Source organism: Channa argus, chromosome 3, assembly GCF_033026475.1.
Source record: "Channa argus isolate prfri chromosome 3, Channa argus male v1.0, whole genome shotgun sequence".
Lineage (NCBI taxonomy): Eukaryota > Metazoa > Chordata > Actinopteri > Anabantiformes > Channidae > Channa > Channa argus.
The window spans coordinates 15,237,505-15,262,500 of record NC_090199.1 but is presented as its reverse complement, the minus strand read 5'-3'; the positions used below and the strand labels follow the sequence as shown (position 1 = coordinate 15,262,500).

Sequence of the window (24,996 nt, the reverse complement as noted above, 5' to 3'; positions counted from 1 at the left end):
ACCCTAACCTGCTGCACATCCTTCACATCTCTATCTCTTTGTCTCAGCACCCAGTACAATCCACCTCCCTCCTTACTGTTCAACCTAACATACAAGTCCTCATATGGTCTTTGTTTGGCCTTTGCCACCTCTACCTTCACCTTAAGCTCCATCTCCCTGTACTCCTGTCTACTCTCTTCAGTCCTCTCAGTGTCCCATTTTTTCTTAGCTAACCTCCTTCTTTGTATACACTCCTGAACTTCCTCGTTCCACAACCAAGTTTCCACTTTCCTCTTTCCTATTGACACACCAAGTCACCCAATTTCCACCTGCACCTTGCAGGTCAACAGCACCAGTGGAATGATGATTTCAAGATTTGCATGTTTAATTTGGCATTTGCTTTACGTTGGATGCCCTTCCTGAATCAAGCTTCTGCATTTATCCAGACTTGGGACTGGTACAAGAAGACACTGGCATGTGCCCTCTTGTGGTTCGTTGTAGTGGGTACACTGTTTGTGTATTTAACAAGTTTAAGTAGGTGTACTGTATGTGTGTGGGCATAAGTGGGTGTTTGCACATAAGTCATGATGTGTCTGTGAGCGTACAACAATGGCTTCTGTAGCATCATCCCCTGCAGGCCTTCACCTTAGGGAATCACTGCATTAGTCCCACAATCATACACACAAACACACACACACACACATTCCCTTGTGTGTCACAGCATATTAGCAAGCACGGGGAGTAGGAAATTGAGGTTGGAAAAATGATTATGGAGAATGGCAGAGAGTGCAAGTGGAGAGGGAAGGATGGAAAAGGTTTTCAAAACCGAGCACAGTGTAGAGAAAGCAAAGGATGATAGAAAGAGGGAGAGAGACAGAGAGAGAGAGTTTAAGAATGCCATTGGTGGATAAAGCTGATCATCACAGCCAGGCCAGGCAGATAATGTTTTACTTTCTGGCTCCATAAAACCTTTTACAGCAGCTCTCCCCAGATGACTGCTACTTGATTTTATTTGGTCTGTATTTGTGTGTGTTGATGTGCGTATGTAGTTGAATACTTAAAAAGTGTGCAAGAGAGATTGCACATGTGTATGTGTGCTTGTGTGCATGCATGCTTGCATCTGTGAATGCACGTACACAGGGTAATTATTCAGTGTGAAGCGTGTGTGAATGGGATTTTATTCTGTCGTTTTCTTAGGTATGTGGGTCTCTGTTTATGTGAGTGCGCACGGTGTGCTGTATAATCGTAAAGCGGTGCCACAAAGTTTTGAGTTCCAAGACTACCATAGCCAGGAGACCAATAACAGTCTGCGGCTCAAGGAGGCTCCTGACAAGTGACCAATGATTAGATCTAACTGAAGGAGACCAGAGCTGAATGACCCGTCATTCCTCAGTTTCATTCCTCCTCAGAGGCCCATTCCCGGCCTCCCCCAGTAACAGGACGGCATTTCCATTGTGAGTGTTGCAGAAATATTGGTTTGCTTTCTGGGTCCTTAGTTTTTTTGCAGACGGGTGGAGGGCTGTTCAGGAAGGACAACTTTTTGGGTGGAAATTAAAAAGGTGAGATTAACACTCAATACAGGGGCTACTAGATATATTACCTCTTGTTAGAAAGGAAACCACCAGTAAGTCTAACAGGTTTATTTAGTTTTTAATACAGAAAATCCCTGTTCAGTCTTATAGATCTTCAAACACAATAATTATAACCATAAATGAACACTTGTAATGAAATAAAAGTTTCAAAAGTAAAATGTCTGTAGATCATACAATTTTAAGCAATGATTCTAATGTTGCAAGCCTGGGGTCATTTCAGGTGAGTTTAGGCACTCTAACAGCAAAAGATTTGTTTCATTTTTTTCCTATGCCTCAACATGGGAACTGCCAACAGGTTGTTGCCTGAAGACCTCAGCAGTATACAGGTTGTTAAGTAACACAGTAATTCAGAGATGTAGTCTGGTGGTATGCCACGAAGTGCTTTAAAAGTAAAACCTTAAAATTGATTTTGTAATTAACTTGTAGCCAATACAAAGACATTAAGAGTGAAGTAAAATCAGTTATTTTCTTGGTTTTAGCTATTAGTCTGGCTGCTGCATGCTGTCAAACTATTACCATAGCCTAATCTAAATATGAGAATTACATGAAGCAAACGGTACACAGGAACATGTCATCGGACATTTAGCCCGGGTCAAAAACGTCCACATTTCCAACTATACTTACAGTACAAGATTACCCTTACGGGTTTTCATGTCCCATTAGCATTGAAACATGTATGAGACAAACAAATTCCACAAACAGGAAAACATACTGTCATACTTATCATAAACATATATCAGATCAGAACATAACACTCAGTTCAAACTCATCAGTCAAGCCCACATGTTGACCTGTTTTGATACACTGATCCAAAATATTTCTGTCTAACTTCATTTTTTTAAATCGGATGGAAAAGATGTAAATAACCATGCAAATGAGTTGTAATGAGAGCTTTTTGCCTTATGTTTGCTAATCCTGTTTTAGGGTGCTGCTGGTCTATATATCTATACAATACCAAGATATTAAAAAAAACATTTCTTTTTAAATATTGTGTTATGTTACCTGCATTATGTACAGGTACCAATATAAGTGGCAAAGCCTGTTTGAGGTTAGGTTAGAGTTAAGGATTGTACATTTTAAATTCTTTCAATTAAAAAATTCAGCTCACGATGCGCGCTTACTTCTGGTTCACCAGAAAATTGTATTCCTGTGACCCTTTTTTTATTCCTTTGCCTTACTTCTGCTTGTTGTCATGCCTCCATGCAGCCTGTGCTTGTGTTTTGTGTGTGTGTATTGACTTTGCAGTATTGATTAAATAGAGCAGCTGGGTGGTCCCGCACTTAGTCATCAGTACATCCTGAAACAGAGGAAAACCCCTGTTTCTCAGAATCTGGCAAAAAAAAAAAGCAGTAAAAGTTAAATCGACCGTATTCATCTGCACTGTTATCATTTATTTATGGGAAAAAATTAGTCTCTGGGCCTGGCTGCTAGTCTGCAGAGCCAATTTATGACTAACACATCTCCCTGTCTGTGTTATTCACAAACTGACCTCGGCTGTTTGACTTATTGATTTTTACTAGAGTGGGGCTCCTAAAGTATCTCTCCCCTCCTTTTGGTGGGCCTCTATCCAGAACACACTGTGTTCCGGCTGCGTGGCTCCAGCACATCCTGTGGACATCCTGGGGTTACTGCGGAAGGTCTGCTGCTGGTCTGTTGGGTGCCCCAGGCATCTGGATAGAATGGCTCCCTTAGGACCTGCTCCCACTGTTCATTACTGTCTATGAATAGCTGCTGCATTGCAGATGGAAGAAGAGGGGAAAAGAAGGATGTGTAGATGAGAAAGAAGTGTAGTAATGGGTGGAGAAGGCAATGGTTTGTGGAGAACCAAACACATAGGAATAAGGTGGAGTAAAAGAGACTGAAAGGGAGGTTTGAGGGTATATGTGCCGGACAGTGGGACACAGATGTAATTTCATTTTCAAGGACGCTCAGGTCCCTCTGTCCAACAAATCTGCACATCTGTTTATCACAGCCAGGCGCTTAAACAGAGTGTGATTGTTTGGAGGCAACAAGACTTGCACAGAGAGAAATGTGTGAAGAGTAGCGAGGGATCAGCCAGACACGGTAGAAATGAGGATGATAAAGAGGATATGTCCATCGCCTCATTACACTTCAATCTTTGATGAACATGTAACGATTTGTGCTGCCTCACAAACCTCCACTGTACTCACTCTATAGGTGTCATGCACACACAAAATACTTTTGTCCTTTAAAAGGACACTGAATTGAATGATAATCATTTGCTAGAGGTTTTACCTGAATATTTGCACCCTGTCACTAACCAACAGTTAACCTTGTGGACATGCTAATTTTAAAGTGATACAGCGTGACTCTATATGAGTTGTTTGTGCCCTAGTTATTTGCAAAACTAACATTTCCACCATGATGTTTTTTTAATGTATAGATGTTTTTCATGATTTATGAATTATGAATTAGTCTATTAACCATCATAAATAATGAATGATACCCACTTTTTTCAGAGTTCACTATTTTCTTTTGTTTAAGCAACAATGTCCGACATTTATGATGATATAAAACAGAAAAAAAGAAACAAATCCTAATAATGAAAAGGCTTAAATTAGCAAAGGTTTGGTGTTATTCTATAATAAATTAGTTGAATAATTATATTATTATTAAAACTGCTTCTAAAACTGGTGAAACAATTTACTTCATAATCCATGATAATCCAAACAAGTAATCCATAATGATTTTAGTGATTAATCAGATTCCCACCTGAGAGACTTTGCTACTTTTTTGTTCGGTTTATGTGACAGTAAACTGAAGACTTTTGTGTTTTGGACACTTGTCAGACAGTACAGGTACTATGAAATCAGTACCAGTCACCTTTAGAAAACATACAGGCATTTTAGATCTACAATTAAAGAATGGATAGTCAGACAAATAAATAATGAAAACTGTTTAAAGGCTCTAGGACAGAAGTGTGCTTTGTTTCATCTGCTTCCATCAAGTTCACACACGACACTGCAGATAGCAGCTTTGCAGTTTTTGGTACTGAGAAAGCAGGTCTGGGGGTTCTTTGCTTGATTGGCAATCCAGCATCGGACCCAGCCATGGTAGCTTTCTGTCATGGTAGAGCCATGACTCACCATTTCATATCCAACCAACACTCTTTCTACTGTAACAAGAATATACCCTGTAGTCCAAATTGATTGACTGACAGGTGGATAAATTTATCAGGTCCTACGAGTAGACTCACCGTCAAACCTGTGGAAACATAACGTTAACAATAATGATCAGGCCCCTCTGCTGCAAAATGCCTGTGGTCTGTCCTGCATTATTGGCATAAATGTGAAAATAATTTGTCATTGTGGAAAATGTTTGTGGTTTGTGCATGAAAAGGTCTGACGTTAAAACTCCGTGCAGACCTCTCCCTGCACTCCCTCCCTCCGTCCATATACTCCGCTGTGTTCCTCTAACTACCTCCAGTCTCCGTTAACGGGCGTGTGGTTGCCAGGAGAGACGCGCCTGCAGTTCGGTTTACAGCTTTAACGGCAGAGCGGCACGGGCTCTCCCCCGCCATTTCCTCGTGCAGAGCCCTGGAATGTCGAGTAGCGGTTCGGGCTCTTCCTCGCGGAAGGAGTTCGACGTGAAGCAGATCCTCAGGATCCGATGGAGGTGGTTCGGTCACCCCGCGGTCCCTCCGCCTCACTCCCCGCCGCTAGGAGAATACTTCGCCGGGAGGAGAACGGGTGGCAGCTCCGGAGACGGACCTTCAGTTAGCCGCTGTAGCAACCCCAGTTCAGCCAGCTTAAACCCCAGCGCGGTGGGTCACAGCGGTTTGGTGGCCAGCGGCAGCGCCGGGTCTAACCTGTGTAACGGCAGCAACAGAAAGTTTGCTGATCCGGCGGGGAGTCGGGGCGGTCCGGGAGGAGCCGCAGCTGGAGCGACGGGGAGCTCCTGTCCCCGCTCCTTCAGCCAGCCGGAGTGTAGGAGCTCCGCCGCGGCGCTGTCGTGGGTCTCCCCGCCTCCTCATCGTCGCTCTCGCCCTTTGACGAGCATGGAACCTCCCGGTGAGGCCCCGGTGCCCCAACTGCTGCCCGAGCCCTCTGCTCATGTCGGGGTTGAGGAAGAGGCGGTGGCGGCAGCAGCGGCAGAAGCCGTACCGGGCACTGAGGAGAACAACAATCACCCGGAAACGGACTCCAGCTCCTGCAGGTAGGATAGTCAGGTTTAGGCGGTTGATTGATCAATTTGGAATCTTTCAATTTCAAGCCACTTAAGTGTGTCTTGTGCATTCACCAAACACACACAAATTAAGAACTTCTCAGGTGTAAGTTTTCGTGTATGTTTTTTGTTTCTGTAATTTGAATGATGGATCTGCTGCTGTGTCAAATACAGGATGACAGGTGGAAACGGAATGTTCTCCTGTAGACATATAAACAAGTGGAGAGGGGATTTACCAAGCAAGACTCTGTTAAAGTATTCAATAGTGGAGACCAACGCATAACGTGCTACATAAAGAAAATCATGGCCCTTTGGGACAGCATGTGGTCCACTGATTTCTCTCCTCAGCATCCTAATGAGCATCACCGACCAGAGTCTGTTACTAAACACACTTACAGAGATTCGCACCCTTGTGAATTTGGGATTTTCATATCAGTGACATGAGTCCATAATATTTTGTTTTAAGTGACTGTTTCTTAGTCCTTTACTCGCAATCATTAGTCCGCACATTTAGTGCACGTGGATGACAGGAGTGTTACACTGGTTGCCCTCCTGCTGTAGTGGCATGAAAAGGCATTTAATTAATAGTTGCCATGGAGACAGCGAAACAAAGCAATTAGAGCATCATAACTCCTCTACAGCACATCTGCACACCGATTTCTGTGTTTATTATCATGCAGCATTAAATGTAATTAAGTAAAAGAAGAAATATTTTGTGTGTGTGTGTTTGTGTGTGTTCTCAAGAGACAAGCCAAAAAACATAAAAACAATCATAGGACAAATGCTAATATTTTTTTAAACAACCCTAATATATGAAACTTTTATTCTGCACCATATTTGACATTTTTTAAATTGTTATGCAAGGTTTTATGTCATATTGTCAGTGCTGATGTAAACATATGTGCAGCTTTGTGCATATATGTTTTATAATGTTTTTCTGTATCCTAGTTATCCTCCTTCCTCTGAGAGCTCCTGTGTAGAGTATGATACTCAAAGAACATGGGTGGCACAATCCCAAATGGGATCATGTGATAGGGCTGCATGCAGAATCACAGCGTGGCTCAACTCAGCTCCACTCACTCTGTCTCCCTTTTAGTTTCTCACCCCACTCAATTTTTAATACTGGGCACCAGGTGGATATATGGTCATGCCATGTATCATCTTAAAGAGCCAAGTTTCATTTGCACTGGCCTACAGGGTAATCAGGCTTGATAGTTAATCACAAGGGTGTTTGTGAGTGTTAGGGGAAACAGAGGGGCAGAGAGATAGTGTGTGACAGTTGTGTAAGTGTCCTTGTCTGGTGCAGGGTTTTTACAAATTTGGCTGGTTGGTGGTGATTTGCTACAGATGAACCCTTCTTTCTCCTCACTCCTTCTCTCTGTCATTCCCTTTCTATTTTTTGTCTCACTGTCTCTCTCTGTTTCTGCCTCTCTGTCCATGCTGAGTGCCTGCCAGGCTCAATTAAGCGTACTGGAAAGCAGTGTTCCCCCACTTCAAAGCCATCTCCTATGGCAGTATTTAGCCACACCATTCATCTATATACACATTCAGACAGACAGACAGACACACATGCACAAAAGCAAAAGAAAGCTAGCCAAAAAGCCTTCTTGAGGGTTAAAATGGGAGAGGGGCGAGGGAAGACTGAGGCAAAGATGGATATTTGGATGATTGGATGAAGTGAGATAAGGTGAGTGATGGATGAGATTAGTTTAAGGTATAAAAATGAGGACGGGAGAAAGATATTTAGTGGAGTACAGGATAGAAACAGAGGCTCCACAGCATATGGAAAGACATACAGCATATATATAACTTACCTCTTACACTACTTTTTCAGACTGTTGCTTAACAATGTCTGTTAACGGGTAATTTTAATTACTAAAGCTCTGATTCTGTTTCTGATCTGTTTTTAATCATTGTTAGTTGGCATATTAATATACCATAAATACAATCTGTTTTTTTGTTCTTTAAAGTATCCAAAAGTATCAAAGTAATAAGCAACAATCTAAAGATATACATTTTATTGTGATAAAAGACAAAAAAATGCAAGCTGAAAGCAGTTTTTAGTAGTATTTCTCTTCATTTTTTTGCCCAAATAAATACATAAATTTGCCTGTGATGAATAATTTTTGTTCATTGTTTTTTATATATCTAATGATGTTTTCAGCAGTAATACTGTTACTGTAAACCTGCATTATCATTCACTTTGGGTCTTGGATTTAGCTACATGATGGATATCCATTATTAACTCTCTTTTTAGCTCTGTTTTATCTTCTCCAGCTCCTGAGGGATTTATCTGGCTCTTTAGTTACTAAATGCCCACCAGCTATGTTTAACGTCTGGTCGCTTACTGTATCCATCTTTCAAACTGAGGACATAGGATATATATTTTTGTAGCTTTTTTCTGAAAACACTTGCTGCTACTGATAACGAAATATTGCAAATGAACAAAATCAACTAATCTGAGCACTAGAAATTCTAAAGCAATGAGCTGAAAGATGATATAAAGCTAAATGAGTTGAGAGGAACTGCAAAATCTGGTGAAAATTTTCTGATGGGTATGTCACTACAAATAACCCCTCCATATTATGCATAATCCTGTGATCTATTGTTTATATTAAAATCTTAATTAGTAAAGTCCATTAATCAGATAAGGAAAAACCCCAGAGACAAACTCATTATCTGGAAAACAACAAGATAAATGAGGACGGATCCCTTCAAGGCATGAAAATACAGGAAATGTCACATGCAGAGTAGACAGAAATATGAACACTAAAATTACAGTAGGGAGAAACAGAATAACACTATTGTTAATATTCCATAACTAAATTGCAAACATACATGTAAATAACTAATCAGTAGATATGTCAATCAATTTCCATGTACTGCTAACAACCTAGACACACCCCAGATACACAAATAAATGTAGATAATCCTGTCCTTACATTTAATATTATGTTGTGTACATAAGCCACATTTTCTAATGCCTTCCTCAGAATCAGTGTCTTTATATTTCTTTGTTTTGTTTTCTCTGCATGTATTCTTGTGGGAATATGTCAGAGGAAACATTCAATTTAGGATAGTTTGATTTTCCCTGGACTTTGGATACAAAAATACACACACTTCCACTTCCCTATAAGATTGATTTATAGTTTACCGCATCGTTGAAATTATATCTTCTTTGGATCACTCTCTTTCTTTGTGCTGTAGAGTCTTTGTGCTTTAAGGTCAGTCCAGGCACTTCTGCTGTTAAATTAAAAATGGAAATACAGCTCTGGTTCCCATAAATTAAATTCTGGTTTGGGAGCCATGATGGCTGATGATTCACAGGATAGCTATACTTCAGCGCTTATCTTTAATGACCACACATGCACACTACACACAACTCATCAACTCTGACTGAAAAAATTAAACATAACAACCCTGGGCTTCAACACTTCCATCAGTTTATTACAAATGTTCAAGCCATCCTGGCCCCAAATCCTGTTTCATTCGATATGATTGGTATAGATACAAAAAAGCCAGTTACCATTAGGGACCAGAGTAAATTACTGCATATCCTTTGGGCTCAGCTATTTTATGTGGCAGCTTCTCTTTTAAGTGGGATAGATTTATCTGGGCATTTACTCCTAGTAATTGGACTATTAAAGAGCTTTTGTCTGCTTCTGGTGGCACACTGTAACCCTGTTTAAAAGTGGAGGAGAGAGAATTTGTCTGAAGGGGTGGTATAAAGAAAAGATGGCACATGGAAGACAGAGGAACTGGTGTAGCCACACATCTGTCTTTTTGTCTGGGACGAAATACAATAAGCATCAACACATGCACTCAAAGCTTCTGTCTCCTTCTCTTTTTGTCTTTGTTGCTGTGTGTGTGTCTGTGTGTGTGTGTGTGTGTGTGTGTGTGTGTGTGTGTGTGTGTGTGTGTGTGTGTGTGTGTGTGTGTGTGTGTGTGTGTGTGTGTCTCACTGTGTGGGTACAGGACATCTAACAGCAGTGCCACACTGTCCTCATGTGTGTCCATGGAGCCGTGTGCATGTCCTGAGGAGTGTATGTTCACTGCTCTGTCCCATGCCGATGTCACTTTCCGCAAGATGGAGGGCTACCTGAGGACTCGACAGCTATGTGACGTCATACTGGTGGCTGGAGACAGACGCATACCAGCACACAGGCAAGAGCAAAAAGAGAGAGCATTTTTTCAAAAGTTGCAAAGATTAGTCAATTAATTGATTAGTCGATAAACAGATGAAAAATTTAGTAATTTTCTTACAGAAAACAAAGACAACAAAAATGTAAGCTTGGACTTCAGGAAAGTGAGTTTTTTTTACAATTTACTGACTTTTATTGGTCAAGTGAATAACATCAGTTAATGGAGAAAATAACTGATAGATAAATTGATTTTAATTAATTGAAAAATTAATTGAAACTGTTTCGTAACAAACTAGTGGTCTTAATAATGTGTAGATTGTACTTGTAACTCAGTAAGTATTACTATTTCAAACAACAAAAAAAGTTGAATGTACTGCGTACTGTATTACAAACAACACACATATTTAAGTTGAATCAACTATTGTGACAATTCCTGCAACTTTAAATGTCCGGGTTGTAGTTACTTGGAGGAACCTTAATCTGATTTACTTGTCCAAGAAAACTTAAATTTACTTCACACTGTACTGCATAAATGTGAAATATATTTATATTTGTGTACTGGATTGATAGATTGTAATAAGGGGCTTTGACTGAAATAATACTTACATACATGACCCTGCTAATACTTGCTGTAGAGTTTTTAGGGATTTTTGTTTTCCTTTTTTATGAATTACTGCCCCTCGCTGGTGTAGCAGTGTTGTTGCTTCATTTTATTACTGCTGTACTTGATTTGTTTAAGTTGGCGTCACTCAAAAACAATAAGTAAACAAGTTTGTTCCCCCTGCAATTAACTCTAACTTGATCAAAACTAGTAAAAAGTGCATATGGATAACTGTTGATACAGTTAACTTGATAATGTAAGTTACATCGCTATTGGATTTTACAGTGTATGTATGTACAAGATACACACACACACACACACACACACACACAAACACAGACAAATGGATATGCCATGTAACATTCAACTAGAGCTAATATAATTACTCTATTATTTGAACAGAAAATAGATCTGCAACTGCTTTAATAAACAATAAATCACTTTTTAAGGTAAATTTCCAAACTGCACATTTGCTTTTATTTTTTTATTGCAAAGTGTATTTCTTTAAATTTGGATCTGTTGGTTTTAGACTGGGCAAGAAATTATTATTATTTTTTTTACTATCTTATGTTTAGTTTTTTTAATTAACAGATTATTTTCAGTAATCAGTAATGTAAATACAGGACCTAATAGCTGCAGCGCTAAATCCAAACTTTCTAATATGCAGTCCCATGCAGATGCTTCAGCTTTTACTGCAGCATAAAGCACTGATGCATTCACTACAACATATTAACATGTTTGCAAACACACAGACAAGACGATTCATACTGCATACAAACAATACTATTTGGAAATAATCTTTTGCACAGACCTGCAGTCATGCTTATAAAATTCTCCTTTTTATTGTTGTAGTCTCTGTGTATCACACTGAGTCAAATGAGCCTCTGAATCATGGATCAAAAACAAACACACATGCCATCCACCTCATAGCCCCCACTACTCACTGTTGCTCTCTGGGCATGTGGCCACTGGTGCAGCAGCACAGTCCATCTGCACAAGGATGAGACAGAAGAGCGGCCCTTCACCAGGAGAAAGACTCCTTTTCTCTCACTGCCTTCTTCTTTTACCTCGTTTGATTAAGTCCTCCAGGCACAGATGGTGACAAACAGAAAACCCTGCTGCATGAGAATTTTAATGGTGTGTGTGAAAGAGTGTGCCTGCATCAGAAGTTGTGTGTACAGTATGTGTGTTGAGTGTGTGTGTGTGTGTGTGTGTGCCAGCGAGAGGGTGGGAGTAAGACATCTTTGTTTGAAAGTGGCTGTTTTGTTTGCAATTGATTTATTGTATGTGTAGGATAAAAGCACTTTTTTGAGAACAAAGCATGCACCCTCTCTCCTTCCCTCTCTCTCATTCTTTCTCACTCTCTGACTTATATGCACAAACAAAAAAATACACTGAACATGCTTAGTAGGCCTCTTGGACTTTGTAAAACTGCTTATTTCTAATGGATATAGTTAGTAGTTAATTCCTAGCAGTGCACTTACCATGGATTTACCATGGACCTTGAATGTCTGTACAAACCTTTAGCAAGATGTAGAGGTACAGTAAAGTTTCACTGGATAAGTAAAAACTTTGACCTCCTGGAATTAGATGAAAGGTCATGGGAACACCAGAGTCATTGGGATTCATCTTCTGGCAATTTATCCAGTAGTGACAGGCCCAGAGCCACATGATTGTTATAACTATAATCAAAGATTAATCCTATATTCTCTACCTCTTTTTTAAGTATAAAGAGAAGTGACATTAGTTGAACAAGTTTCTCTTAGTACCCCTCCTGTTATGTTTCCCTCTCTCTTTTTCCACTGATGCATCAATATACCAAGCAGCATATCCACAAAAACATACACAGTGTTCTGTTTCCAGCTCTTGCCCTTTTTTCCTGAGTCCAGCTCATCTGTTTCCTGCTTTGCTCACTCTGGCATTTTGTCTTCCCATTAAAGTGTGACACACTGCCTGTCATGTCTCTGTCTTCAGCACAGTGTATTTGTGTATGTGTGTAAATAATCTGCTGCTGCATATAGCCTGAGTCAGATGGAGACCCACATGAAAAATTAAGAAGTAGAAATTGTGTGTGTGTGTGTGTGTGTTTGTGTGTGTGTGTGTGTCGGCGAAAATAGAGACAGATAAGGGTGAGATACCTAGATACCTGACTAAATTACTTGTGAAACAACTTCCTGGTGACGATATTGTATTTTCATGTCTTAGAGACACACACACTGCTTGTCTGTGCTTCAAGTTATCTGTCAAGGTCCCAGAGTCCCGCTAAGTAATGAGATAGATTAAACACACTTACAAAACATTTACATATTCAGTGTGCAAAAGCACATATTCAGGTCTGTTGCCTATTGACTTAGGATTCAACACGCAACAGTTAAATTGAGCACACAACAGCAGAGCTGTAATGTGAACTTGATCAAAATCGGTTTATTTACCAGAACATCAGAAATGCTAAGCACTGCAGTGACAGAGAGGACTACTGCATATGTTACTGTTATTTTGCATCCTTCAGGCTGTTACTACCTAATTTACAAAACATCACCGTGAGCAGGAAGATGGACTGTTGTGATGAGAATTAATTAACTGGCATTTATGACCTTAAGATTCTCACCTTTAAAAGTTCTTTTTAAATCCTTTTCTCTTTGTCTGTCTTCCTTGAGCTTAACTGCTGAGGTTGACACATGTATTGTTTTCATTTCCCTCTCTGTCTGTGTTGATTGACATGCATTTGCAAGGAGTTGATGTGGCTAAGGTTGGGGCTTTTTTTGGCATTGGTTGTTGTTGGTCTGGGTGTGTGAGTGTGTGTGTGTGTGTGTGTGTGTGTGTGTGTGTGTATGAGTGAGACAAAGAAAGCTTGTGTGCATGTGCATAATTAAATATCTGAGGACACCAGCTTTTAATCTCAATGAGCTCAGTATACCCAAACATCTGGAGATGCCTAAGGCTTATCTCAGGCTTTTGTTTGCAGAGTTCTTCTACTTCTACTAACATCTCATCAGAGAGCACTATACATGGTTACAGTCTCATTATGATGTGAATTATTTTTTTAGGAAAAGTCAGATGACTTAATACATTGTTTTATACTTTATATTACATACACGTACAATTGTCTTCCTTATATAATACCCTCTATAATAATATGTTAACATTATTACATCCTATATTCTTTCTGTTTTGTGGCCTCTGTTAATCTAACGTGTTTGTTTTGGTTACTTACTGTATTTAGTGTTGACTTCTAACATTCCTGCTCTACTGTACTTCCCGTCCTACAACAGTGTTGATGATGCTGCACCCCTAACTCATAACTAGAGATGCCCCCCCAACACACATTGTACCCATTCTGCTAGTGCATAGATTTTACTCTTGTAGATAATTTTTTTAATATAAAATTATCTGCAAGAATAATTATATTAGTAAAAATTACCACTACAAAATACATTTCTCTTGTGACCCTTTGCCTTGCAGCTATATTGGTCACTTTCACATATTGCACAGATTAAGAATATGGTTGTAAGTTTATATACTGCTCAACAACATGCCTGAATCTAATCTTATCACTTTATCTGAAAGTGGTAATTGCTGGACCACGATCTAATGCTTACAGATAATTGCTAAATTAATATTTAATCTGACATATTTACAGTATGGTAATGGCATGTGTTGTCTTGTGGTATCATCCTTTCCAATCTGCCTTTTCCATCTCTGTTCTTCACCTTCTCCTTGTCAGTCAAGTCTCGTCTGCTCAGCAAAGTCAGAGTAGTTTGCTCCTCCATTACAGTTGTTCATCCTCTCTAAATGCTGCTCCACACTCTCCTCTTACAGGCTGGTCCTCTCATCCGTGTCAGACTACTTTGCGGCCATGTTCACTAGTGATGTGCGGGAAGCCAAGCAGGACGAGGTTAAGATGGAAGGAGTAGACCCTGATGCGTTGTGGGTTCTGGTGCAATATGCATACACAGGTACACACATTCATATAGCTCCTTTCTCAAGAAGAAATGACATACTGCAGTATATTCTTGGATATGATCAAATTGTTATATAAGCTATCTATAAGTTATTATGTTTCGTATTGTCAGAAAGCTTTGTAAAAAAGTCTTAAACCAGCATTGTATTGAGCCAAAGTCTGATATTTTTTTCCTCTGCCCCACAGATGGGACTGTCTCCAAAAATATTCCTTACTCCCGTTTGAGTGTTAACTTTTTTATTTGGAATTTGGTAATTTTATGGGATTTGTTGACACAACATTTTATAATCCAAACCTTACCCTTTAACATTTTGCATCAGCTTCAGCAATAATGTTGGAAAAGTGTTATTCAGATGTTGCATATTGGGCTTTCCTTATGCCTGTATTAACAGCATTAACTTAGGATAGAAAAGATAGTCATACTATGGTGACTGAATAATTTTGGTCCCAGCTGAAACATAAATGGACCATTTATTTGAGTTGAGGTTGTGCTTATCTCAACTCAAACAAAGGGCTCTTGATTTCAAATTAAATAGGAAACCTCAAAGATGTTTAATCCACAGTCCTTTTGTGATGTCTTATCTGTCATTGTCTCTCCTCCTCCACTTCTATTCCTTATCTCTGTTGGCCAGGCCGTCTCGAGTTGAGGGAGGACACCATTGAGTCTCTGCTGTCAGCCTCTTGTCTTCTACAGTTGTCGTCCGTGGTTCAGGCCTGCTGCTCCTTTCTCATGAAGCAGCTCCACCCCTCCAACTGTCTGGGCATCCGCTCCTACGCAGATGCCCAGGGCTGTCATGACCTGCAGAGGGCTGCTCATGCCTACACTATGGTGGGTATACCTCCAGTGACACCACAAGATGATGAATAAAATGCCTGCTTGGGGAAGTCCAGATCTAAAAAATTATTTTGTAGATTCGTGGTAGAGTTTGAAAGCTCTAATACCTATTCGTCTCCACCTATATACCCCTTTTCCCAGTTAGACTTTGGCCATTTTCAAGATTTTGTGTTATTCTTGGTAACAAAACGGTTCCTCTTTCACATTGCACTACACACCATTATTGTCACAATGGCTGCTTTCAGCACAGGGTTGCTATGGTAATGGTGAAATAACTCCTTCATGGACTTGATTATTCTTTTTCTTTTCTTGTCCTCTCCTGTTTTTATGTGCCTTTTACTTCACCATGCCTCCCTCTGTGTGTCTGCTTCTGTCGGTGTCACTGTTTCCCTCTTTTTTTTTCTCTCTAAGTGGAAAATTGTTCAACTTTAATCTGGGGTAATTATGCCATAGAGACAGTTTTATGTGTGTGACTGGCTGCATGTGTTTAGAATTCACTTACATACACATAACTACAGTACATACATATTCACAGCTCACAGGATTAGTACATCCCATGTATTAGAGTTTGTTTAAAATGATTGATTTATGACCAAATTTATGATTTATGACCAAAATTTTCATTCCCTCAGATAATAATAATAAGTTTTCTCAAAATAAGAAAAACATCTCCAATTTCTATTGCAAAATGTACTCACAGTAACGCACCTTTCCTACCTTTGCCATCATCTTTTTTTCACAATTGCCACAAATATATACAGTTATTAAGTGTAATGCAGTCAAAAACTGAAGGAAATGTTCATTTAACAGGATTTCATTTCCAACAAAGGTTAATTCACTCACTACTAGGTTTTGAATTGTTAACAGGATAAAATTTCTACCTTCCACCTCAGTGAGTTGCAGAATACATTTTCCTGATAATAATACGATTATGAGAATGGCTGTTAGCTGCATACCTGCTCTTTACTTTTCAGCAACCTCCTCATCTTACCCCACTGAATCATTCCAACCTTTTCTCTTCAAACTCTGGCCTTTCTCCCAAATTTCCTCTCTGTTATCCTCTTTCCTTGCCTCTTACCAACCTTTGATCCTTTTCCTCTTTCCACTCAAATCCTCCTATTGTTTTTTCAACTTTCTGGTCCCCTCTTTTTTTCTGCAATTCTTTTTTTTTCATTTTCCACATCTCCTCCCTCTCTCTGTTCATCAGGAACACTTTTTAGAAGTAGTTGGAGGCCAGGAGTTCCTGCTGCTCCCAGTGGAGGAAATGGAGAGGCTGCTGACATCTGATGACATCAATGTTCCTGATGAGGAAACAGTGGTAACTTCTTTGTTATCATGGGTCCACCATGATGCTGCCACTCGACAACGCCACCTGCCCTTACTGCTGGCTCATATTCGACTGCCGCTGCTGCAGCCACAAGTGAGAACTGGAAATGGTTCTTGACATATGACTTTATTTTCCTGACTAAATAGTGGAATCACTTGATCCTTCTCAACTGTTTTGAGTTTTGCATGGCCAGATTTGTCTTACACCCTGTCTTTTCTTTGTGCTTCTCTACCTCTTCCTGGCTCTTAAGCAATTAGAGAGACTATAGCCATTACACTATGTAGATCACAACCATTACAGATGTTGTGCGTTATCTTTGTTGTGTTTGTGTAAGTGTTTATGTGTACTGTATATTGGAAAAAGAGAGAGGGATGTGTTATGTGTGTGTGCAGATCTTTTCATCTGATTTCCTTCCTATCAGGTGTAGCAGTGTATATAGCTGGTAATATGATGCTGAAAAGTTTAGAGGCACAACCTTAGTTATTGCTTAGGGCTTTTCAATGTTCACATACCCAAACGCACATACAGGCTTTAAACCCTAATTAAGTGTGATATCTCCCTTAACTGTAGCTAAATAATCTGTTCTTTCATCTCCCTCATTAGTAATTTTCCTTACTATATCTAAAGAAACTATAGCCATAAAACTGCTCTTGTAGCCCTTCCAACCTCTTTCTATTTTTCCCTGCTTGCATCATACATATCCATGTTTTTGCGTTTGTGCGGCATACAGTATGAACACAAAAAATGACTCTGCCCTGGTCTGTTAAAATCACAAGTAGCTACAACATGCATCAGATGCTTGGCAGAGAGCAGTGAAAGCAGTGAAACAGCAACACACTACAGTGAGGGTTAATTCCACCTTTAACAAATTATCACCCCCAGGAACCCCACCATACTTAACAGACAAATGAAATAACATTCAGCAACCTTATGGGCTGTAAAATATAACAAAACAAGGAATACATTTTCCACAATCAACCACTCAATAATTATCAACCATTTAGTCAGGTCTTTATCTAGGCCACAATTTGAGAACTCATCAAGAGGATGTCGATTCGCCAGATTAATTCCTTTAATCCCTGCTACTCATTGCCACTGTCACACATAGACTCAAACATTTTGTCTAATCTTATTAGTAGAGTATCTGTGACTGTAAATCACACTACCAGAAGAAAGACAGTATACAGGTAGTACCTGCACAGTCATGCTAGAAAACAATTTCTCTTTCTATATGTTGACTGACCATGTCAGAAATCTAGTGAATTTATATTTGTTCCGATAATTGTTCAAATATAGGGATAAGAGCATATGCTTTAACATTGTCTCTTCTGGAAGACATTCATTTTGTTTTCCTTTTATGTACACAAATGGAAACAGAAAAATTAATTTGAAGAAGTCAGCAATTTAAACAATGCCTACTATCCACCCAAGTTGTTGTCAATTATTGTATCGACTGATATTTTGTGTGTGTTGGGGGGTTTGCGAAGGCTTAAGTGTGAGGTGAAAGAAAAGAGGGTAGCACAACTTTTTCTCTACCCAACCTGGGGTAAAGGGAGAGGACTGAGAGGAGAATCTGCAATGCCTTGAAAGTCATCTTATGCTCCAGATACAATCCCCCACAGCATGGTGGTTAAATAGCTGTCCTACTCTTTCAACACCCATACACAAATGAATGTCAAAATTGACCCCACCATAAATTTGTTCCTCTGTGTTTGTATGCAATGATTGTGTTGATTCACCCTGGTGTGTAAGCTACTTATCCATTTGCCATACATATATTTAATGGGAAAATGCATTTTATGTTTAGTGACCAAGCTGATTATTTGGCTTTTGTGATTGTGGAAGCAATGGAGGACAGGATAGAAAGTTACTGTAAATATGAGAAATTAGTGTAAATATATACTTAAATAATAGTTATAATAATTAAATCCAAACACTACACGAATAAATTGTATACACACACAGTTTGGAAACTAAAGGACATTTTTTTTTTTTTATAAAAATCTGGCTTCTCTGGAATGGTTTTCATCTGGAACATACATGTGCAAACACATGCCTATCTAAATGTAAATCATGTAACTCTTACCTTGAGTGAAAACATGATTTTCTGTTGACAGACTGGTGGATTCTGCAGCCCGTGTGTGTGTGTGTGTGTGTGTGTGTGTGCGTTTGTGTGGGATGGGTATGGACTGCAAAACTGATGAGATGTGTAGGGCAGATTATTCCTTTATTGGAGCAGAAGATGTGTGTGTGTGTGAGAGTGAGTGTGAGCCCGTGCAGTAATAACTTCTAGTCTGGCCTGATCTGATCTAATCTGTCAGTCAATGAGAAAACAGCTTTCTTTTGACCCTCAGACCTCCACCATCAGTGATGACATTATAACCCACATTGCTCTACACGCACCCTGCATTTGTTTCAGCTGTTCGTTGATAGCAGTTGTCACATGTCCCTTTGTTTGTGCTTAGTTCTTGGCAGACCTGGAGTCAAACCCTCTGCTCCGGGACAGTGTGGAGTGCCAGCGTCTGCTGATGGAGGGTATGAAATATCATCTATTACCCCAGTGCCGTCCACTGCTTCAGAGCCCTCGCACTCATCCCCGCAAGGCCACTGTCGGCGTCATGTTTGCCGTGGGGGGCATGGATGCCACCAAAGGTCAGTCAGTCACTTCTACTAATCCACACACATATACACTGATCAGACATAACAATTGACCACCTGCGCAATTTAATGCAATGCAATACAGTGACTCAACCATGAATTCTACTTTTACAAGGTTATAATTTTTAAGTTTAAAGGTTGAAATTGTCAGAAAGGTGATAATTCTACTATGTGTTTTGAGGTCAAAGTGGTTAGTGGAGTCGTGTTGCAGTGCATTAAAAGACGAGATGGTTCTAAAGTTTTGGCCACCTCATTCATTTTCAATAAAACATGTCCAAAACATTAGAATTCTGTATTGGATTGCATTAAATTGCAAAGGTGAGCAAAATGTTATGCGTGATCTGTATATATAGAAACTATTATATATCTCCAGGTAATTAGTTACACCTATCTAAAAGAAAAGCAGTTTAACACAACACCCCTGCAATAAATCTTACCTTTATGAATGTTGTAAAACTTCTGTCGAATATGCACCTCTTTAAAACTTTTTTTTTTTTTGTCCTTTCGGCTTATCACGTGAGTTCAGGGTTGCCACAGCGGATCTTTGTCCGCATGTGGATTTGGCACAGTTTTTACACCGGATGCCCTTCCTGACCCAACCCTCCCCAATTTCTACCGGGCTTGGACCAGCACTGCACAGCTGGGGAGGGGAATGGGCTGTTAGGGGTTCAGTGTCTTTCCCAGAGACACTTTGACATAAAGCCGGGGATCGAACCACTAACCCTGTGGTTTGTGGACAACTGCCTTTACCAACTGAGCCACAGCTGCCCCCCTGCATCTCTTTAAAACAGGTTCCACAAAAAACTTCATAATCCTTAGTTATTTATTAGAGAAATGTCATATGAGTCTGCAGAATATTTCATTTGGTTTAACTAATAAAATATTAAATGATTATAAAATGGAAGCACATTGTTTTAATACAGAAAATAAATTTCACATGAAATTTTCTCTTTAGGAAAAACATAAGTAGGACTTAACATCTCATTTAATAAAAAAAATCATTTCAGAATCACAAAGCCTTTATCTTATTATCCCCGCAAGGCCACTTATTATCAAGGCCAGGAGCATTCATCTGTCAAGCAACCTTTGACATGGGCCAACACAGAGAGACACTGACAGACAACCATTCACACTCACATTCACACCTACGGACAGTTAGAGTCACCAATTAAACATGCATACCTTTGGATTGTGGGAGGAGACTGGAGTACCCAGAGGAAACCCAGGGAAGCATGAGGAAAACATACAAACGCCACATAGAAAGACCACATCTGGCCAGGGATTCAAACCGGGGACCTTCTAGCTGGGCTGCAGCGCTACCCACTCCACCACTGTGCTTCCCACTGAATAAATAATCCTAAAAACCATACCAAAAGCATCTCATGACCAGCTACGGCAGTTATAATCAGAGCTCAAATTTGAAAGTGATAAAATAGATCTTGCCAAGTAAGTATGGATAAAAAACAAGTATCGGTATCCAGCCAAATGCTTTATTGTATGCAGGCGGACAGTTACATTGTGAAAAGGTGCAAATTAAAGAGCAGAATGAACCAACTTGTTTTTTTGTGTTTGTCTTTTTAGGGGCAACCAGTATAGAGCAGTATTGTCTGCGTCGCGACACATGGAAGCAGGTTGCCACCATGAGTGGACGGAGACTGCAGTTTGGTGTAGCTGTCCTTGATGGCCGTCTGTATGTAGTGGGAGGTCGAGATGGACTCAAGACCCTCAACACTGTGGAATGTTATAACCCGCACAGCAAAACCTGGAGCGTCATGCCTCCAATGTCTACACATAGGCATGGCCTGGGTAAGTGTGTTGTTTTAACCACAAATTAGATGTAAGTGTGTTGGAAAGATCACAAACCTTTTTTTTATTCAGTTCTTATGTTGAAACTGGCTGGTCACAGATTAGCTATTTGTACCAGGGTTATTTAACATTTTTTGAATTTTGAGAATTTCAGTACTCAAAAACAGTTTTAGAGAAAAGTAATACTTTAAGAAATATGTTTGTGATATTTTATCAATCCTTGCTGGAAATTTGTCTTTTCACAATGAGGTCAGTTTCAGCAATAGAACAGTGCCTCACAAGCAGATAGTATGTGATTTAGTGTCATGTTCAAGGACACAGAGGGGATTCAACCCATTGCTCTTGTTTTTCCTAATTTTCAGTGCAAGCCTATTATTCCACTGACAACATTTGATTGTTTGAGGAGAAGTGGGGATACATACACACATCTGGCAGCACAGATGTTCTGGCAAATAAATCCATCAAGCATGGAGGCATTAACATGCTGTTAACTCTGCACACTTAATGCCCTGAGCGTGGCTGCACACAAAATTAAAAACCCACACCCCTTAAACTAAATGTGTTGATTTTTTGTTTTGTATTTTTTTAAGCTAGAATTCGGCCTCGGACATTGTTTGGAGTGGCGTTTTTGGCATGTAACTCACAGCAGGGGATCGCCCAAGTGAGAAGTGTCCTCAAGTGTGAAAATCGAATCAATTTCATTGGGCAATCAGCGCTCACAGGAGTCACAACATGTTAGAAAACTCAAGCTGTGGGAAACTGTTACAGCATATCAGAACTGTGCATCTAAAAAAAGAAGGTTCTATCACTTGACTGCAAGCACAGTGAAGGATAGAAAGGTCGTCAACATGCCCATTCGCTCACTTTAAATCCTCCTGACGATTCAAGACAAAGCTGTGTGCTGGAAGCACGAGCTCACGCACATAATACAGACATTTTACACATACTGTACACCCTCTCCTGACAAAGTTCATCTCTGAAATGAGGCTCAAGCTGATAGTAGGTTGCCATGACTTAATCATGTGATTGTGTACTGCAGGTGTAGCTGTTCTGGAGGGGCCCATGTATGCAGTAGGAGGACATGATGGCTGGAGTTACCTCAGTACAGTGGAAAGGTGAGAGGATACTGCATACAGCTATTAGCACCCTGATTAAAGGGACAGTTCACCCAAAATACTAAACGTATTTGATGAATTAACTATATTAGGACAGATAATAGTGAAAATGCTCATCCATCCATCAGTTATCCAGAGTCTAAAGATTAAAAATGTCAGTTTATATTAGTAGATCAGCAAATGTTACCTTTTAAAAAGTTGCAACCAATGATATTTTTTTTTTTGCATTTTTTTCTTATATAATGACTCAACGTAACTAAATAATTATCAAAATGGTTATTAATGTATTTTCTGTACGTTCACTAATAATATTATAGACTAATTCTTGCACCTCTACTGCATAATGTGCAACACTAAAAACATGTTTACACCTTATCTTCTAGGTGGGACCCTCAAGCTCGACAGTGGAGCTTTGTTGCAAGTATGGCTACCCCCAGAAGCACAGTGGGGGTAGCTGTACTCAACAGCAAGTAAGTGACTACACAAGTCTACACTCACACACACACACACACACACATACAGTAGTGTTACACATCTACACTATGTCTGAGTTAAATATTAATTATATGACTGAACCCAGTTGTGTTCACTATGGAGGGATGTTTAGATGACCTTCTGTTCTTGTTCCTATGCTTAATTTATTGTGAGGCATTATGGACAGTTATATCACTAAATTATTGAATGTAATAGTTAATAGTTAAGATTGAACTGTACAACTGTGGTTGTAAATTACACTACACTCAGCCAGGGAAAAGGCAATGTCCACCTGGAAGTCCACATGCACTGAAGTTTCTTTTCTTGTGTTTAACTAAAAATTACCTGTTAGTCCATGTTGGGGAAATCACAAAGATTTTATCCAAATGTACAATAATCGCTTGAGCTCTTCATCAACAATGAGAGTCATTTAACGAATCACCAACATTTGCCTCCTTGTCTTATTTTTTTATGGCTGGTGGATTGAGATAGGGCCTTGTGGGATATTTAGTAAGACAGATTTGGGTCCCTGATTAAAGAAGCCAGAGGTAACATTCAACTGAATTGTTCTACACTGAACAAGGCATACTCAAAATGGACTTCTTTGTTCCATGCTATAATTTTTAAATAAATACATTAAATATCCTGTGTGTGTGAATGTGCAGACCTTTTTTTCTAGTGTAAAACTGTACACATATTGTACAGATAAATCTGCAATCCTGCATGTACATGTCCTGTTATAGTTTGTACTGTAGGAATTGCATACCCTACAAATAGTCAAAATAAATAAAATCTGTTTTGCTTTGTAGAACCTTTGCATGGCTTCAGACTAAACTGTTTTAATGCTGCAGCTAAACTCGACATTACTGGTGTGTAGGGAAATGCTTCACTTCCGGCACACATTGTCATATCAAACATTAAAGGTCACGGTGCTCACAGATGAACACACACACATAGATATGCACACATTACTGGTGAACTAGAATAATCTAAGGTTTACATCCCCCATTTGTCCCAGCAGCAAACACGAGAAGTTATTAAAATTATAAAGTTGCAACATTGTTTGTATTACTCTGTGCCTCCAAAAGAAGCTACAGAGAAAGGCTTTTTAAATGCTAATTAATACAAAAACAACTGATTTGTGCTAACTATGCTCAGCAGTTTGTGTATGTGTCTTGCGTTTGTGTGAGTGTATGCGTGTCTTTGCATGTGTATTCTCTGGGCTGTTTGCCTAAGAGAGCTCATTACTTGCTCGACTGGTCCTGATGCACTTTCTTCGCCCTCCCAAATCCACATCCATGTATAATATTTGTGTACATACACACACTTAGTGGCTGCTCATGGTTGTGACACCCGACAAGTGTTGGCTGAATAGATTTGGACTTTGTCCCCCAAAGACCGGCACAGCACATACACTGTTTCCCTGTCAATAAATTTTAGTGGAGCTCCACAGTCCACAAAAGTGTTTGTTTTTTTTTGTGTGTGTGTGTGTGTGTCCAGGGGGATAACACGTCTATTTTCTTCAGGTTGTATGCAGTAGGAGGTCGTGATGGCTCATCCTGCCTGCGTTCAGTGGAGTGTTTCGACCCCCATACCAACAGGTCGGAAATAAGGGACTTCATTTGACCAGTATTAATTTTCATCTTATGCTTTATTTCTTGTCTGCAGCTCTGTGCTTTTATGGATTATGTGACCACACATCAAAGTTCAAACATCCTCAGTTTATAAACTGTGTTTATTATAGTGTTCTTCTATAGTTTTCTATAGTCTTCTCCTTGAAAAGCTGAGAGAGAATTCTTATTAGTCCCAGGCAAAGCAAAAAGAAGCACAACTGAGCAGGTTATTCACAGTGTTTTAGACAATCGGATTTGTTTTTCTTACTAATGGTACAACATTCATCTACAGGTGGAATGGGTGTGCTCCAATGGCTAAAAGACGTGGAGGTGTGGGTGTGGCCACATGGCATGGATTCTTGTATGCCATTGGAGGCCATGATGCTCCGGCCTCATCGCTGGCATCTCGGTTAAGTGACTGTGTGGAGAGGTAAATGTCTTTTTAAGATCATCATGTTGTATTTTATGTCTTTCGTGTTAAGGCTGTTTTAAAAGTCAGTGTGTGTATAACGTGGTTCTGGTATGTTTTAAATTATAATTATTTAGAGATGTGTGATGTTTTTGTTGGTAGAAATATAAAACAAGCCTAAGTAGAGCCTAACATAGGTGTATTAATACTTTTAGATTTGTTTGTTTGTTTGTTTAAATCCTACCTCAGTGCACAAATGTGCACAACATTTTTAAATTCAAGAAAAAGTTTTTTAAGAA

The 24,996-nt window shown here is 39.6% G+C and overlaps 1 protein-coding gene across 7 annotated transcripts in view; it reads left to right on the top strand.

Moving 5' to 3' along the window:
- klhl5 (kelch-like family member 5) overlaps positions 1 to 24,996 on the top strand; it is a 50,719-nt gene that overhangs the window by 18,473 nt on the left and 7,250 nt on the right. For 2 of the 7 annotated variants that reach the window (XM_067497086.1, XM_067497087.1), the window contains 10 exons: positions 9,732 to 9,920; positions 14,319 to 14,455; positions 15,093 to 15,289; positions 16,503 to 16,715; positions 19,088 to 19,274; positions 20,862 to 21,086; positions 22,126 to 22,201; positions 22,585 to 22,671; positions 24,202 to 24,276; positions 24,581 to 24,718. In XM_067497086.1, the coding sequence (XP_067353187.1) occupies positions 9,732 to 9,920; positions 14,319 to 14,455; positions 15,093 to 15,289; positions 16,503 to 16,715; positions 19,088 to 19,274; positions 20,862 to 21,086; positions 22,126 to 22,201; positions 22,585 to 22,671; positions 24,202 to 24,276; positions 24,581 to 24,718 (1,524 nt within the window). Of the gene's footprint in view, positions 1 to 4,396; positions 5,748 to 9,731; positions 9,921 to 14,318; positions 14,456 to 15,092; positions 15,290 to 16,502; positions 16,716 to 19,087; positions 19,275 to 20,861; positions 21,087 to 22,125; positions 22,202 to 22,584; positions 22,672 to 24,201; positions 24,277 to 24,580; positions 24,719 to 24,996 lie in introns of those variants that run through there. The other 5 variants (XM_067497082.1, XM_067497085.1, XM_067497081.1 and 2 more) reach the window with 5 other exon arrangements.